The sequence below is a fragment of the Hylobates moloch genome, unplaced genomic scaffold (genome assembly GCF_009828535.3).
Source record: "Hylobates moloch isolate HMO894 unplaced genomic scaffold, HMol_V3 SCAFFOLD_4, whole genome shotgun sequence".
NCBI classification, from domain to species: domain Eukaryota; kingdom Metazoa; phylum Chordata; class Mammalia; order Primates; family Hylobatidae; genus Hylobates; species Hylobates moloch.
The window spans coordinates 29,547,402-29,565,987 of record NW_026652279.1 but is presented as its reverse complement, the minus strand read 5'-3'; the positions used below and the strand labels follow the sequence as shown (position 1 = coordinate 29,565,987).

The 18,586-nt window shown below is 43.3% G+C and overlaps 1 protein-coding gene across 8 annotated transcripts in view; it reads right to left on the bottom strand.

Moving 5' to 3' along the window:
- Window positions 1-18,586, bottom strand: part of TSEN2 (tRNA splicing endonuclease subunit 2) — a 49,157-nt gene that overhangs the window by 26,829 nt on the left and 3,742 nt on the right. For 4 of the 8 annotated variants that reach the window (XM_032149744.2, XM_058437288.1, XM_032149743.2 and 1 more), the window contains exons 2-6: window positions 16,761-16,966; window positions 14,531-14,612; window positions 10,206-10,242; window positions 2,426-2,948; window positions 980-1,057 (exon numbers count right to left, since the gene is read on the bottom strand). In XM_032149744.2, coding sequence (XP_032005635.1) covers window positions 980-1,057; window positions 2,426-2,948; window positions 10,206-10,242; window positions 14,531-14,612; window positions 16,761-16,949 — 909 coding nt within the window. In that variant the 5' untranslated portion in view covers window positions 16,950-16,966. The remainder of the gene's footprint in view (window positions 1-979; window positions 1,058-2,425; window positions 2,949-10,205; window positions 10,243-14,530; window positions 14,613-16,760; window positions 16,967-18,586) is intronic. The other 4 variants (XM_058437289.1, XM_032149746.2, XM_058437291.1 and 1 more) reach the window with 2 other exon arrangements.

Sequence of the window (18,586 nt, the reverse complement as noted above, 5' to 3'; positions counted from 1 at the left end):
ATACCAAACAATAGTGACTTGTACTCTTTAAGTGGATAAATTGTATGGTATATGAATTACAGTATTTTTGAAAAAGCTAGTGAAAATTAGTAACAAAATATTCAGCCAATCCAAAATCCATTTTTTCCTTCTTTCCACTCCCCTACCCTCAGCATCACCAGTCAGCATCTGTTAACAATCTGAAATCTTTTTATTCTTTTTTTTGTTTGACAGAGTCTCACTCTGTCGCCCAAGCTGGAGTGCAGTACCGCAATCATGGCTCACTGCAGACGCGACCTCCTGGGCTCAAAAAATCCTCCCACATCAGCCACGCAAGTGGCTGGACTACAGGCATGAGCCATCACACCGAGCCATCAATATAAAACCTTTTTTTTTTTTTTTTGAGACGGAGTTTCACTCTGTCACCCAGGCTGGAGTGCAATGGCACGATCTTGGCTCACTGCAACCTCCGACTCCCAGGTTCAAGCAATTCTCCTGCCTCAGTCTCCTGAGTAGTTGGGATTACAGGCATGAACTACCACGTCTGGCTAATTTTCATATTTTTGGTACAGACAGGGTTTTGTCTGGCTAATTTTCATATTTTTGGTAGAGACAGGGTTTTACCATGTTGGCCAGTCTCGAACTCCTGATCTCAGGTGATCCGCCTGCCTCGGCATCCCAAAGTGCTGGGATTACAGGTGTGAACCCCCGCGCCTGGCCTAACAATCTAAAATCTTAACGAGAAAAGGAGTACTCAGAAAAACCTCTCGAATCTTCTGCGGAATGATTGCAAACACGTTATCTTAGAACTAATGAAATAAAGGCTGAGGAGTGAAATTTGGGCAGGCCTACTTGGGAGCTACCCATAGTGATTTCAATACTGAATTACAATATTCAATAATTGAATTACATACAGAACTACACTGTGAGGTAGATTCAGATATAATGTAGTTCAGGCCCAGAGACCAATGGCTGAAATGATAATATGTTGAAAACATACCTCTTCTAGGCTGAGTTGCAAATACTCAAAGATCCTATATGGATTTCTTCTGCATATTAATCTGTTTCTTTGCACCAACTAAAGAGAAGGAAATACAATATATACAGAACAAATGGAAGTACTACATGTCATAGAGAATGTATTTTAAAATGAACATTTTTCTTATAAATTCCCAGGATTCACATTCTATTGTGTTAATATTATAAAGAAATGATTAAAACAAAATTTTTTGGAGACAGACTCTTGCTCTATTGCCCAGGCTGGAGTGTAGTGGTGTGACCACAGCTCACTGCGGCCTCAAATTCTTAGACTCAAGCAATTCTTCTGCTTCAGCCTTCCCAGTAGCTGGGACTATAGGCGTGTGCCACCATGCCTGGCTAATTTTTTGTAGAGACAGAGTTGCCCAAGCTGGTCTTGAACTCCTGGCCTCAAGCAACCCTCCCGCTTCAGCCTCCCAAAGTGTTGATTACAGGTGTGAGGCACCACGCTTGGCCAAGAAGTGTTTTTTTCTTACTTGTGTGAAAAAGGAAGTTTTAATTTTTTCACTATGAAGATTCTCGTTTATTTCTTTTCCCCTGTGAATTTTTCCTGCAGTTGTAATCATTTTGTTGGTGAATTTTATTTTATGTGTTGCTTTTTTTTACCCAATTGTACCTAATAAGCATGTGTCTGTGTTTCTGTTTTTTTGAGACAGGGTCTCACTGTTGCCCAGCCTTGATCTCCCAGGCTCAAGTAATCCTCCCACCTTAGCCTCTTGAGTAGCTGGGACTACTAGCATGTAACACCACACCCAGCAATTTATTCTTATTTTTAGCAGAAATTAGGTCTTGCTATATTGCCCTGGCTGGTCTTGAGCTCCTGGCCTCAAGTGATCCTCCTGCCTCATCCTCCGAAAGTGCTGGGATTACAGGTGTGAGCCACTACACCCGGCTCCTATGTTCTTAGTATGACTTCATAAACCTCATTCTAAGTCTACATGATATTTCTTTGAATGGGTATCTCATATCCCATTTAGCCATTAGATTGTCTCTAATTTTTAGTGATTCCAGACAGCTCTAGGGTAACTCTGACAGCAAGTCCCTTAATGACGTAGCTCTTACCCCGCCTCCCTAGGCTTTTCTCGAGATGGCTGACTTCCACACGTGAGCCCTTCTCGCTTAGCTGTACTCAAGATCAGGTGTAATTGTCACCGCATTTTGTTTTCTCCCAAATAAAGGAGAGAATACCATTGGCCTTGTCTTAATTTTACAACTTTTTTAAAAGTTATTCACCAACTTTGGAGTTTTAGTTGAAATGGCCCTCACAGCTGCTGTGGCCCAGAGCCTGCTGCTTCCCTTGGACCTTACAACAGGCCAGCTACCAGCTGCAGGCAAAAGACATCCCTATTAGCCAACATCTCCAGGAACAGATGGCTTTGGAGGAAGTGATTTATTTTCTTCTACTTACTTCCTCATTTGGGGCATCCTCCCTCTCGCTCATGGCACACTCCGCTTCCTCGACCAGCACGTACTCATGGTCAGGCCCTCTGTCCCCAGCATGCAGGAGGACGACGTGCTGGCTGCCGTCTTCATGATGAGGGCCACACTGGAGGATGAGAGCATCTTGTTTGCAGCAACAGACTTGGGGCAGAGGTGAGGCGTCCTCTCCCACACTTTTCTCAAAGCCATCTGTTGTTGGGTCACAGCCAGAGCCCTCCTGCAGGCAGCCTAATGGTTCACTGGGATCACCCATACCACCTGACTTTCCAGAGTCCCCATTTACCACAGAAGGTCTCTCTCCCCCTGCTGTGCCTTCCACGTTGGAAACCATTCCAGAGTCAAGCTCGTCATGCACTAGAGCCTCTTCATTCCTTTTCACAGGAGGATGCTCAAGCGGTTTCGTGTAATCCTTGAGGATTCTGCACACTGTACTCTCATCCTGCCCCTGTCTACGCATCAGCTCTGCTGCCCACTCAACACTATGCTGATACCTGCAAGACAGAAATACTGTTAGAAACAGCACTCGAATTTCAAAATTGAAAAAACAACAAAGCACAAAAAACAGACTGGAAGGTGACACACCAAAATGTTTACAGCAGTATTAGTGAATGGTCAATTATAGATAAATATTTTTCTCCTTTACACTTTTCTGCATTTTTTTTCTTTTTTTTTTTTTTTTTTGAGATGGCGTCTTGCTCTGTTGCCAGGCTGCAGGGCAGTGGTGCGATCTCGGTTCACTGCAACCTCTGCCTCCTGGGTTCAAGTGATTCTCGTGCCTCAGCCTCCCAAGTAGCTGGGACTACAGGCACCCACTACCACACCTGGCTAATTTTTGTATTTTTAGTAGAGATGGGGTTTCACTATGTTGGCCAGGATGGTCTCGATCTCCTGACCTCGTGATCTGCCCACCTCGGCCTCCCAAAATGCTGGTATTACAGGTGTGAGCCACTGTGTCCGGCCTCTGTATTTTCTAAGTGTTCTGCAACAAGCATATGTTATTTTTTTTTTTTTTTTTTTTTGAGACGGAGTCTTGCTCTGTCGCCCAGGCTGGAGTGCAGTGGCGTGATCTCGGCTCACTGCAAGCTCCGCATCCCGGGTTCACGCCATTCTCCTGCCTCAGCCTCTCCGAGTAGCTGGGACTACAGGCGCCCGCCACCACGCCCGGCTAATTTTTTGTATTTTTGGTAGAGACGGGGTTTCACCGTGGTCTCGATCTCCTGACCTCGTGATCCGCCCGCCTCGGCCTCCCAAAGTGCTGGGATTACAAGCATGAGCCACCGCGCCCGGCCAAGCATATGTTATTTCTTGTTTCTTTGCTTTTACAATATAGTTTCATTTTATTTGATTTGAAAACAAAAAACGAAAAACCCCCAGTTTAACAAACTATGAAAATTTATCTAATTTAAAACTGGTAGATTAAGTGATTTAGGTAAATAAACAAAAGAATGGCCATCCTTTATCAATATTTTTTTTTGTATTATTGTTATTATTTTTTGAGATGGAGTCTCGCTCTGTCACCCAGGCTGGAGTGCAGTGGCACGATTTCGGCTGCAACCTCTGCCTCCTGGGTTCAAGCAATTCTTCTGCCTCAGCCTCCCCAGTAGCTAGGATGACAGGCTCGCGCCACCACCCCCAGCTAATTTTTTATATTTTTGAACACAAATTTTTGGCCAGGCTGGTCTCGAACTCCTGACCTCAAGTGATCCGCCCACCTTGGCCTCCCAAAGTGCTGGGATTACAGGTGTAAGCCACCGCTCTCAGCTTGTTTTGTATTATTTTCAATTTTGGATCTCATGTTTTCAGATAGATATGCCATTCATAATACAAATAACTTTTGTTTAGTACTGGAAAGCAAAATGAGAATTTAAATAACTATTCATCACAGTGCCTACTAACCTCTTCACAGGACAAGGAGAGAAATGATCTGGCTTATGTAGATTCATCCAAATATTCTAACAGAAATGGCCCTTTTCCTCACAATACTTTTCAGAGTAGATTTTAATGATAAAATTCTTGTTAAGTTTCTAAAACTTGAAGCTAACATCCAAGTTACAAAACACTTCCCAAGTTACAAAAAATTATAGGCAAAATAGGGCAAAGCGTTCATGCCTAGGCTGCCGGGATGTGTTCATGTGATGTGAGAACTACCAGATGTTGGAAATCTGATCAGAAGGTCAAAGACATTGTGAAACTCAAGTACTTTTTGCCTCAACCTTCAGTGATCGGTCTGAAAGGCATCCAAGACAACACATGGCTTGTGAGAAGGCAGATTAACTTTACTTTTCACCTTCTTTTACCTGGTTAAGAAGACTGAATAGTGCTCAATTCGGCAGCACATATACTTAGAATGGCCCCTGCGCAAGGATGACACGCAAATTTGTGAAATGTTCCAAAAGAAAAAAAAAAGACTGAATATGTCATAGTTTATAAACTGCTATATCTCACCAGTTCAACAAGGACATTGGCTTTTGCTATACCTAAAAAGAGACTAGTGGTTGCTTAACCCCGATTCCTAAGAATCCCAAAGCTGTCCATACCCTGTTCACCCCACATGAGGATGAACACCAGGGATGCCTCCCTATATACTGGGAATTGTATCCCAAAGATTAACACCTAGTAAGGGTACCCTAATACCTGAGAGACAGTACGGCACCGTGACTTTGGTATGGCACATTTTGTGTCCAGCCCTGTTACCTGTAACTGTGTGGCAATGCAAATTACTTAACTTCTCTGTGCTTCAATTTTCCCACCTATAAAATGTGGAGATGAATACTACCACCTCAAAGGGATCTTGTTATGTATTACTTTTAAAACCAGCAAAAAGAACATAGCTGTGCCACAACCAGCAGGGTGTCTTCTCATCTGGAACATGGCCGCCTATGCATATGTTTAAAAGAACTTTCATGTGAGAGGTCTAAAAAGAATCTTGGCGCTTCATATCAACAAAAGCTTGGCTCCACAGGGTCTATAAATTTCCTTTATTTGAACACAAATTTTTGTGACAATATATCTTTCTGGGGAAGGGACCCAAAACTTTTGCCAAATTCCTTGACTCAAAACACGTGAAAGAACCACTGATTTATTTATTTTTATTTATTTATTTTTTTGAGATGGAGTCTCGCTCTGTCTCCCAGGCTGGAGTGCAGTGGCGCAATCTCGGCTCACTGCAAGCTCCGCCTCCCAGGTTCACGCCATTCTCCTGCCTCAGCCTCTCCGAGTAGCTGGGACTACAGGCGCCCGCCACCACGCCCGGCTAATTTTTTGTATTTTTAATAGAGACAGGGTTTCACCGTGGTCTCGATCTCCTGACCTCGTGATCCGCCCGCCTCGGCCTCCCAAAGTGCTGGGATTACAAGCGTGAGCCACGGCGCCCGGCCTGAGAACCGCTGATTTAAAGGGTCAACAGTTCCTCCTTTGACCAGAAGATCTGGAACGAAGTGAGCACACAGAGGGCACTGCTCTTTGTAGCAGAGCAGTCAGAGCAGACGTGGGTTCCAATCCTTGCTCCATCACGTTCTCATACTAGCTACATGACCTCACCTCTCTAAGGCTCAGTGACTATCTACAAACCAGGGATAACTGCACCTACCTTCTGGGGTTGCAGCAAGGATTAAGTAAGACATGTAAAGTGCATAGCCCATAAGAAGTGCTCAATCAATACTACTATATCATTGTGGAGTTTTTAGGAGTGGCTTGAAAAATAAATCAGACTCAATATATGGTATATTGAAAAAGATGTTAATGAATGGAAATGTCTTAATTTGCTGTTGAGAGCAGAGGCAGAAGTGCGGGGGATGAACGCAGCCTCTGGAGGTCTAGGTCCTGGAGATGGCTCTTCCGTGTGGCTCTGAGCTAAGCCACTTAGCACCTCTACCTCTGTGCTCTTCTGCCACATACCAGAACCAGGCCATACCTGTGCTCCCTTTTCAGGGTCTCAGAGGATCGCTATGAAAAGTCAAAGGAGACTGAGGCTCGAAGAGCATGTAGAAGCAAGCCTCCAAGTCAGACATGATGAAAAGAGCCACATAAACAAATGACTAAGACAACGACACATAGGTCAGAGCTGAAGGTGTCCTCTAGCTGGCTGGCAGCACCTTAAAAAGCCAAGTCCTGTTGCCATCAATCCCAGATGCTGGAGCAGTTGCAGGAAGAGAAATGAGAAGTAAAAAGCAGAAAGCGTAAGGGGGAACGTGGCAGAAGGATGAGGCAGCAGCCACGACTGGAAGCAGTGACAGGACTGGGGAAAGCAGCACCATCCAGGATCGCAAGCACATAGGACGTGCCCATCAGAACATGCCACGGCTTCTCATGTTTCTGCACCCTTGAACACGCACCTCTCCTATTTGCACAGGCACCGTTACCTATTGTTGTACCGATGAACGCCCATTTGTCACTGGAAGTGCACAGCAGAGTGGTTTAGAGTGGTTAGTGCACATAGGTTCTGGGGCCACAGTGCCTAACTCCACATACTGACCCTGAGCAAGGAGCTTCACTTCCCTGTGTTCAGTTCTTCCACTTGTGGAAGATGGATAAGAACGGGACCCACCTCATGCGAGTGATGTGAGGACCTGAGATGACACACAGACCCATCACTGGCACCATACTTAGCACTGGAAGGTGCTCAGGGAGTGCTGGTGCGCACACCCATATCAATGCCTCCCAGGGTTTGGCACTGAGCCCATGTAATCTTGGGCAAGCTACTGAAGCCTCACCTGAGTCCCCATCTACGAAACAGAAACATCTCTAGTACCTACCCTCGAAGGTTTCTTGAGAAGATGAAAGGAGGTAACGCAGGCAAGCTCAGAGACTGGGATTGGCACGGCTAGAGTGGTCAGCACCTGTTGGCTATAATGGTGATGGTATCTCTATCACAACACCGACTACAGGACAGCACAACTGTTCACTTCTCTTCCTCTCTCACTAGACTGTAAATCCCTCAAGAACGGGGACTAGGTCTTTTCCTCACTCTTGGGTCCCCAGCACCTACCCAGTGCCTGACACATAGTGAATTCTGGCTGAATAAAGGACCACAACGGGGTGGGCAACCAGCACGACCATCAGGGCTGGTCCTTCAGGGTCATACCTCTACCTGTGTCAGTTCCCCAAAGGCATCACAGAAGGGTCCTGACACTTACCTTCAGAGTTACGCAGAAGGTGCTCTTCACCCAAGGATGACTATTGTTGGAAAAAGGCCAATTTGAGTGAAACCACTTGAAATAGAAATCAGAATTTCAGAGGCATCAGTAAAGAAACAATTATGGCCAGGTGCAGTGGCTCACACCTGTAATCCTGGTGCTTTGGGAGGCTAAGGTGGGAGGATCACTTGAGCCCAGGAGTCCAAGACCAGCCTGGGCAACAGAGCGAGACCCTGTCTCTACAAAAAATACAAACAACTATTATGACAAGTATTTAAGTTGAAATATTAATCTAAAAATATGAACATGAATCAATTTTTCTTATATTTAGCAAAATTTAGATTGTGATTCCAAGTGTTGTGAACAAATAATAAATCAAGTATTGGTTTTGGTTGGGGTACATATGTAGCTTGCTGATAGAACTGTGCTGGTAACATCTTTAAACATCCTTAGGTTCACACGGGGAAATGAGTTGTAATCTGAAAATTTCTTATAAAAAATTAATCCCCACAAGCATACCCCCTTCAAGCAACATTCCTGCACTGTCACTATGTGTCGAGTCTATGTCACTTTGTCCTTTGTTATGTTAATGTAAATTCAATGCAAACTGACAGCAAATTGTACATTTAAATCTTGCAAAAAAGATGCAGGATTCATGAAGTCTATGAAAGTGATCAAAGTATGGCAAAGGGATTAAAAAATGAGAATCTGGCAGTTAGACTAGAGGAGAATCGAAGGAAAAATCAACTAAGGTGATAGCACAGTAAGGTATATCAAGAGAGTTGAGGAGCAAAGAGAGATATATCTGAATGCAGATTGAGTTCATGCCAGGCCTGCTTATTAGTGAATAGTTTACCACTTTCACTTCTCAGTGCAACTCTAATGGCGGGGCCTTGACTAAGGAATAGTAGGACAACATACACCTCCCAGATTACGTGCCCCAGTACCTGCGAATATGACTTTATCTGGAAACAGGGTCTTTGCAGATGGAATCAATTTGATCTAAGGACATAGTGACTGGCGTCCTTAAAAGAAGCAAAATATCACATGTACCCACACATACATCTATTATGTATCAATTTTTTTAATGCAAAAAAAAAAAAAGGAAAATTTGGACAAAGACACACAGAAACACACAAGGGAGAACGCCACGTGACCACAGAGGCAGAGATTAGAGTGATGCATCTGCAAGCCAAGGAATGCCAAGGGGTGCCAGGAGCCAGCAGAAGTGAAGGCAGGCAAGGAAGGATGCTCCCCCAGAGCCTTCCGAGGGACTATGGCCCTGCTGACACCTTGAGTTTGGAATTCTGGTGTCCAAAACCATGAGAATAAATTTCTGTTGTTTTAAGCCATTGAGTCTGTGGTACTTTGTTATGGCAGCCCTAGGAAATGAATACAAGGGTCAATGAAACTTCTTGGGATACTTTAGTGCTCCTAAAGAGATGCTCTTCAGGGAGGTAGCCCTCTCCCCGTGCAGAACCTCTACGCTGGCAAGCTGGCTTGACCTTATGTCATGTTGTGGCCAGCCTAGCCAGGATGCAGTTCTGATGGGCGAGCTCCTATTTCTGATCCCTAGGTTTCTGTTGTGGCAACCTGTCTGCACTATAGCTCCTCCAAGGCTGGGGGCTCTGCCAGGTTCTTAGCAGGTCCCTCCCACACATCAGAATCCCACTCCTGACCCCAGCCTGAGGTTACAGGCAGAACAGCCATTGAGATCTCCCTGGTGCCACCACTCCTTGCCACCCCACTGGCTATGGGGTTGCCAGGCATGTAACCAAAAAGGAGCTGCTGGATTTTGCGCATATATGCCAGAAGCAAGATGAACAAAATCACTGGGGACCTGAGAAGTTTTGTAAGGTTTCATGGAAGAACTGTACTGTATCACAGGGACAAGGAGGTCTGGGATGGATGGAGACAGTCAACAATCTCACCAAGGGACCACAAAGTGTGGAGCTGCAGAGAGAAGGGCCTGATCTCTGCTCTCCAAGCACCGACAATCTGAACCCATGTATGACACATGAGGAGAGTGCTGCACGCCAAAGAGGACTGTGGGGGCCAGAGGAGCAGTACCCAGGACAGAGGAGGGGACAGTGGTAAGGAGAGAAACCCAGGAGAGGTCATGCATGAGCAGGATCGAGGACATGCAGGAATCAGCCAGGCCACATGTGTGTGTTTGGGGAGTCAGGGAGAAACATTCCGGGAATGTCTAGGATTAAATAAGGAAGAGCCTCTGTGAAAGCCTCTTTCTCTGACCCTACAGTGTAGCTGGAGGAAGGGGGAAAGGACCATCTGTGCCCACCAGGCAGAAGGCTGGTTCAAAATCTAGGCTCAAGAATATGAGGACTTAATAACATAGCTATTACAGGATAGTTATTCATAATTTGGAAAGAATTCAACTGGCAAAACAGTATTTAAACAAACCATAAACTCACATAAGGCATTTCAAAAATGATTTTATCCACATTAAATTCAGACATAATTTTCAAGGATACATCTACCAAAAAGAAAAAGGAAAAAAAGGTGTGGACTGGACTGCTATATGGGACAAGACTACCTAAAAACATCTGACTTAAACCATCATTTTGACAGAAGCCAAAGTTCATTATGACTTACTTCTTTGATGTGATGATAGGCATGTTTGTCTTTATATCTGGAACAAAGAAGTTCTATTAGTTTCAGGCAAATTTCCCATAAGGGGAACAAACACTAAAAATCTAGGAAAGACTGAGAATTTTAAGATTCACAAAATCACACCCCTAGAAAGTTAATACTGTCTAGTCAGCAATGGCAAAAATATGCTTTCTATGCCGTCCTTCCCTGAACCCATACCCTTGGCAGGTGCTGCCCATCAATCACATCAGTCTTGCTGGGCTTAGAGGGGACTTCAGAATCCTTCTCAACTCAGGGCTCCAGCTAAGCAGCAACAGCATGCGAGGAAACCTCTCTGCCACGGCTGAATGCTCATTCCAACTTCCAAATGAGAATGCTGAGGCCCTAGAGGTATGCGCTTCATCTCCATTCTTCCCTCTTCACTGAAAGCTCCTTACATGCGTATATCAAAAGGGCTGGGAAAGTGAACTTGATTGCATGTTGGTTTTGGATGTGGATTTGGGAGTTCAGGGCTCCAGCTCTAGCTCCCTGTGCAGAATCTCAAACTGGCTTGACCTCAAGTTATTTTGAAGACCAGCCTGATGAGGGTGCAGTTCTGACAGGCGGGCTCCTGCTGTTTCTGAATCCTAGGTTTTGGTTGTACCCCAGGCATAAGAGGGGCATCAGGTGGGAGGAGTCTTTCGGACCAAAATGTTTATCAGGTCACCCAGTGGTCTGGGTTTTCGTCCTGGTCTTTTCCTAACTCTGCCTTTGGGTTAATTACTTCTCTTTTCCCAAACTCAGCCTCTTCTGCATGCATTAAAGTCTTAGAAGCGATGATGTTCACCTTTAACACCACAGGAAAGTGAGCACACCCAGCCAAGATTGCACACCTAGTGACTACTATGGTTGCTGCTTAAAACTAATACATTTTGGGGTGGTTTACTAAGCAGCATTATTGTGACAAGAAATAACTGACACAGTCTATCCCATTAGGTTGAACAAATCAAATCACTATAAAGTTACTCAAATGGCCAGGCTCAGTGGCTCATTCCTGTAATCCCAGCACTTTTGAGAGGCTGAGACGGGTGGATTGTCTGAGCTCAGGAGTTCAAGACCAGCCTGGGTAACATGGTGAAACCCTGTCTCTACAAAAATTAGCTAGCTGTGATGGCATGTGCCTGTAGTCCCAGCTACTCGGGAGGCTGAGGGAGGACGGCATAAGCCCAGGAGGTGGAGGGTGCTGTGAGCCCAGATTGAGCCACTGCACTCCAGGCCCTATCTCCAAAAAATCCAAAAGTTATTCAAAATAATTTCTCCCTGTGTGGTTATACAACCAACTTGATATAAGCTTTCAGTTACTTCATTTCTATGTTTAAAAAAATCCCTTGTAAAAATTTAACTTGTTTTTTTTTTTTTTTTTGGAGACAGAGTTGCATTATGTCACCCAGGCTGGAGTGCAGTGGCGCGATCTTGGCTCACTGCAACCTCCGCCTTCAGAGTTCAAGCGATTCTCCTGCCTCAGCCTCCCAAGTAGCTGGGATTACAAGTGCCTGCCACCATGCCCAGTTCATTTTTGTATTTTTAGTAGAGACAGGATTTCGCCATGTTGGCCAGGCTGGTCTTGAACTACTGACCCAGGTGATCTGCCCGCCTCAGCGGGCAAAGTGTAATGGGATTACAGATGTGAGCCACCATGCCCAGCCAAACTTGTTTCATAATTATGTAATACATTTACATCGTTTCAAAGTCAAATCTATAAAGTCTCACCTCTCTCTTCATCTTGTTTCATCCCTTCCTACTGGAATTTTTTAAAAACTATGGTTTATCCTTCCATTTAAAAAAAATTGGTCAGGCGTAGTGGCTCGTGCCTGTAATCCCAGCACTTTGGGAGGCCAAGGCAGGCAGATCACTTGAGGTCAGGAGTTTGAGACCAGCCTGGTCAACACGGCGAAACCCTGTCTCTACTAAAAATACAAAAATTAGCAGGGCATGGTGGCATACACTTGTAATCCCAGCTACTCACTCAGGAGGCTGAGGCAGGAGAATCGCTTGAACCCAGAAAGTGGAGGATGCAGTGAGCTGAGATCGGAGATTGCACAACTGTACTCCAGCCTGGATGACAGAGTGAGACTCCGTCTCAAAAAATATAATAAAATATCTATTTTATATTTCCAGCTTTTTAGATAAACCACAGCACAGCATGTACTTTCCTTTACACTGTGCTGTCTTCGCCTACCAGCATATCCTAGCAATCTCCCATCCCTGTCTCAGCTCCACAGTCCTTCATTATATGGATTAATTATATAAATATGGTTTATTCCACTGGTCCTCTCCTGATGAACGTGTAAGTTGTTCCCAGTCTTTGGATATTACAGTGTTGCATGAATAGCCTTGTGCTATTTCTTTTCATATTTTTGTCAGTGTACTGTTAAGATAAATTCCTAGAAGTGAGATTGCTGGATCAAAAGTAAATGCATATACTGGGACAACTGGATATCCACAGGCAAAACAATGAAGCTGGACCCTTACTTTACACAGTATACAAAAATTAACACAAAATGGACTGAAGACCTAAACTTAAGAGTTCAAACTATAAACCTCTTAAAAGAAAACACTGGGGAAATCTGTATGATTTGGACTTGGCAATGGTTTCTTAAATAGATACCAAAAGCACAGGCAATAGTAGAAAAAATAGATAAATTGGACTTCATTAAAATGAAAAACTTTTACCATTTAATACTCATTAGGATGTCTATTTTATTTATTTATTTATTTATTTATTTATTTATTTATTTAGAAACGGAGTCTTGCTTTATTTATTTTTTTATTATTTATTTATTTAGAAACGGAGTCTTGCTCTGTCGCCCAGGCTGGAGTGCAGTGGTGCAATCTTGGCTCACTGCAACCTCCGCCTCTCGGGTTCAAGTGATTCTCCTGCCTCAGCCTCCTGAGTAGCTGGGATTACAGGCGCACACCACCACACCCGGTTAATTTTTGTATTTTTAGTAGAGACGGGGTTTCACCATGTTGGTCAGGCTAGTCTCGAACTCCTGACCTCATGATCTGCCCGCCTCAGCCTCCCAGAGTGCTGGGATTACAGGTGTGAGCTACTGCGCCTGGCCGACTATTATTTTTTTAAACAAGTGTTGGCAAGGATGTGGAGAAATTGGAACCTTTGGTGCATTGCTGGTGGGAATGTACAATGATGCAGTCAATGTGGAAAATAGTTTGGCTAGTTCTTAAAATGTTAAACAGACAATTATCATATGACCCATTAATTCCACTCCTGGGTTATATCCAAAACAACTAAAAATAGACTCAGATACGTGTATGCAAATGTTCACAACAGCATTATTCAGAAAAGCCAAAATACAGAAACAATTTTAAGTGTCCATGAGCAGATGAGCTAAAGGCACTATGTCCAAACAATGGAATATTATTCCACTATAAAACGGAATGAAGTTCTGATAGATGCTATGGCAGGGACAAACCTCAAAAATATGCTAAGTGAAAGCAACAGACACAAAAGGGCGAATATTGTATGATTGTATTTACATATGAAATATCTATAATAGGTAAATTCATAGACAGAAAACATATAAAGGTTACCAGGGACTGAGGAGAGAGAGGAATGGGGGAAAAGAAAACAAAGTAAATGCATATATAATTTTGCTAGACATTGCCAAATTCACCTCCATGAGGGCTGTACGACAAGCACCCCACCAGCAATGCAAGAGAAGGTCTGTTTCTGAAGTCCTCACCAATGCAGTATATTGTCAGACTTTTGGATTTCTGCCTGATTGTTGAAATGGTATCTCAGTGCAGTTTTAATCTGTATATTTTCTTACAATAAAACATTTAAAAGATCCTTTCTAATTATGTTTTAACATGCTGGTATTGGTTCTTAAGTAACTACCATGAGAATTCCTTAGATAAATATTCTAAAACATTTATAAATTAAAGAGAATCAGCAAGGGAGAACTACACACACACGTCATGGCTATTACAAATTCTAATTCTGGAAACAAAATTTTAAAAATTTTGTATAGCACCACAGGTGAGCAGGTACTTAACTACCAGTACCTGCCACAGGCATAGTACTCTGCTAAGCAAACACTTAACAACAGAAAAGCCCAATTAACACTTGATAATTCTAGAAATTAAACACACTGTACCCAATCATAACCCTTTTGCTTTGATTAGAATTATTCTAGCTAACTTTGGCAGTAAAACTGCCAGTGTACATGTTACTTCTCTAGAATTTTACTATATAACCTGAGGTATAAGATCAAAAATAAAGGAAAATGATAACTTGTCAAAAGAACTAAATGATACAACAACTTTACCTTTCCATTTAGCAACCAGTTTAGGATCTGAAATTGTGAAGTTTGGACGGCTTCTTGAAAGAATACCTTTTCCAAAATAACCCTTCCAGGAAGAGAGAAAATGAAGTTAGTTCATGCTTAGTTACCAGTTTTTTTAGCTGAGGTAGAATATACAGTAATCCCTCAGTATCCACAGGGGGCTGGTTCCAGGACCTCTGGTGGATATCAAAATCTGCAGATGGTCGAGTTTCTGATATAAAGTGGTGCAGTATTTATATATAGTCTATGTAGGTCCTCTCATATACTTCAAGTCATCTCTAGGCTACTTATAATACCTAATGCAATGCAAATGCTATGTAAATAGTTGTTATACTATATTGTTTAATATAAGAAAATAAAGTCCCCGTTTAGGACAGATGCAATTTTTCTCCCCAAATATTTTCAATCCAAGGTTGGGTGAATCCACGGAAGTGGAACCCATGATATGGAGGGCCGACTGTACCCATCTCAGTTAACAAGAGGTTCGCCCCACTTTTCATGTCTTTACATTTTCCCTCTGATTATCTAATGACGACTAAGGATGTTCTTACCATAATACCTTTCTAATCGCTTCAAGAGTACTAGTAAGTTTTTAGCACACCTTATTTATCCCATAACTAATGCTTTCAGTCTAGGTCTGATAAGCCGAAGGCAGGCAGAGGCAGAGTTTCTTCTCTACGTATGGTTCGGGAACACAGTGTGCCTGAAGGCAGGAGCCATGCTGCCCACTAGGTCCAAAAAAATCCTCTTGTATTCTTTTGTACTCCAGAATTGAAGTATTCCTCTCATTCCTGCCGATTCCAAAAACAACATGTATTTTTCCCCTTTTTATTATAAAATATTTAAACACACAAAAAATTGAAAGAATAAAACAAACACTCCTTTCTCCATCTAGATTAACAATCAGAATAAGGAGGCCAGGCATGGTGGCTCACACCTGTAATCCCGGCACTTTAGGAGGCCGAGGTGGGCAGATCACTTGAGGTCAGGGGTTTAAGACCAGCCTGGTGAACATGGTGAAACCCTGTCTCTACCAAAAAAAAACAAAAATTAGCCAGGCATGGTGGCATGCGCCTGTAGCCCCAGCTACTCAGGAGGCTGAGGTGGAAGAATCACTTGAACCTGGGAGGCAGAGGTTGTAGTGAGCCGAGCCACTGCACCCTAGCCTGGGGGACAGGGTAAGACTGTCACAAAAAACAAATAAACAAAAAAAACACCCAGCAACAACAAAAACCAAGAAGAAATAATGCATACAGCACTTTATAAAGCCTCTTGCTTAATGTTACATACTGTAAATGAAGGCCTCCCTGGTGAGCTGCCCTTGGCCTACTGAGACTCCCGCCTCACCATGGCCACTGCCACCCACTCTTCTATAAAATGTCTAGAGAAGGCACATTTATGGAGACAAGACGCCAATCCGTGGCTGCCTTGGGCTGGGAGTGGGAGCAGGGATTAAGTGTGACAGGCACAAGGGAACTTTGTGGTGATGGGCATGTTCTAAAACTGGATTGTGGTGAGAGTTGTGCAACTCTATAAATTTATGACAATCACTGAATTGTATACTTACAATGGGAGAACTTTATAGTTGTAAATTATAACTCAATAAAGCTGTTTTTTAAAAATGCCCAGCAATGAACAGACTATGGAAATTTTTTTTTTAAAGAACTACCAGTCTTCATTCAACTTGATCAATGCTGGAAAACAGTAAAAACCAGAACTTGTCCTCATCTGAGAAGAGGTCCCCAACCAGGAGGAAGCAGATAAGGAGCTCCAAGCCAACGCCCCGTCTGATCCGTGCCTGAGCAGGGACATTATGCCACGCTGTGGCTACCTCTGGGAACGGAATGGAAGTGAGTGGGGAATTTTCACTTTTTTACCGATTATATTTCTGTAAATTACTTTTTTTGTTCCTTTAACAAATATGCATTGCTTTTACAACTAAAGACAAAAAAAAAAAAGTCAATCCATTGAACCTACTTCATCACTGAAATAAAGGTTTGTGGGCAGGGGTGCTCCATCTGTCATTCTGTTACCCTAATGTATGGCTTTTGGGCACTAATTCAAATTGTCCTTTTCCTACAACTGGACCAAACCACAAGGAAATACACATTGTTCACGGTTGGTGTGGGGGGATGGCTGGGATGGGGAGAAGGAAAGGACTGCTTGCTCAGGGTTGTCTGAAAGTAATCCTACCGAAGCTGCCCGCACTTACTTTCCCATAGAGCTGCTCAATGTCCTCTGCATTCCTCACAATCACATTGTTGTTAATCATTTCAGCACGGAATATCTTGAATTCTTTCTGAGGACCATGGTCCTGACCAAAAGGGATTGGCAATGGAGACTCGTAAGTCTCATACACTCTTCTTTTCCTCTTTGGGGCATGGAAAACTGCTTCTGCCATTTTTCAGAGGAGGTATTCTTTAAAGAGTAGACAACAAAGAGAAAGAAACAGACAATCAATAACTACCTTGATCCAAAATGTGGGTACATCTGTACCTAGGCTCAAAAAACTTAGTGGTCTATGGGAAGAAATCGAGTATTTATAAAGCAATAAACTAAAAGTAATAAGAACAGTTTGTGTGAGCAATGTAAATCACATTGACCTAGAATACTGCAATTAATCCCCACAATAACCCCCAGGAAATGAGTGGTAATCTTTCTACTCCAGCTGACAACGCTGAGACCTAGTGACATGCCAAAAGCTGCAATGTTAGGTCTCCTGAGAGCAAGCACAACAGGATTTCTGTCTACCAGGAGTGCTTCCATTTCACTCACCCAACAGACATTTACTACTAGGAATTCCTAATAATCATAAGTGCTGGGGAGACAAAGACAAAACTGAGACCCTGTCCTCAACAAATTAAATCTTGCAAGCACTTCATTTTCCAAGAGCATCTTAAAATACACACTAAACACTGGGTCAATCAGCCCCCAATTTTTAAAGTACATTAATAAATAATGACAGCAGCAGTTATCATTTAAGGGTCGATTATATACTACCAAATGCTACTGGCTTCAAGCAGGGACTCTAAAGCCAGACTATCAGGACTGGAATCAACTTTACCACTTCCTAGCAGTGTGATTTTGGGCAAAAGTTACTGACTCTCTCTGTGATTTAGTTTCCTCACCTGCAAAATCAAGATAAGAACAGACTCCATCTTATAGTTAAGATCCATAAAGTGCTTAGAACAGTACCTGGCACATAGTGAGTACCATGCATGTATCAGCTATAATTAGTATTACAGGGTGAGCAGTAGCAACACCATTTTACAAATAGGAGACAGATTCCAGGTTAGAGAGATTTGTAGAGGACCCCGAGTGTGGTGACATCGGATGACCCAGGTCTGCTGAACTCCCAAGCCCATGCCCTCTCTCTAGGTTCCCCTGAAAGCACAGGCAGGGTCTGTCTACTTTTGTCTGATGACTATTTCTCAAAATCAGATGGTGAAGGGTTACTGAGCAATAATGGAATTACCCACTGTGCACCCAGCACCACGAGGGAGAAGAGGAAGCCAAAGCCAGTATCCCTCTGGGGCCAAACATTGGATCCAGGGAGACAAAACAAGTATATAACATACCTGGAAGCATAGAAAGCAGGTTAGAGCTAACAGAACAGGCTGTGATCCACTAATGTCTGAAGGAGGGAAGTAAATGTGAACATATTGTGTGACGCAGACACAGAGATACAGTAGATGCACTTAACCTAGGAAAACATAACCATATACATGGGAAAACAATGTAAATGGTGCAAGACATTCCACTCAAGGAGCAGCTGTCCTGGAATGAGATGGGAAACTTGAATCTGCTGCTCCCTCAGTACTAGGTCTAGACTTGATTTCAACTGAGAGCTTAGCTGGTGCTTGAAGATACAGTGCAGCCAAATCATACACACGTTTAACCTACATGACTCCAAATCCTCACAAGGGAAAAAATAAGACTAATTACTTTGGTGGCTCCTGCACTCAGTACTTGCATCCCATTGGCAAGGGATGCCATCAAGCCTGAAATAGTCAAGAAGGTGGCCAAAGCTGAGGGAGT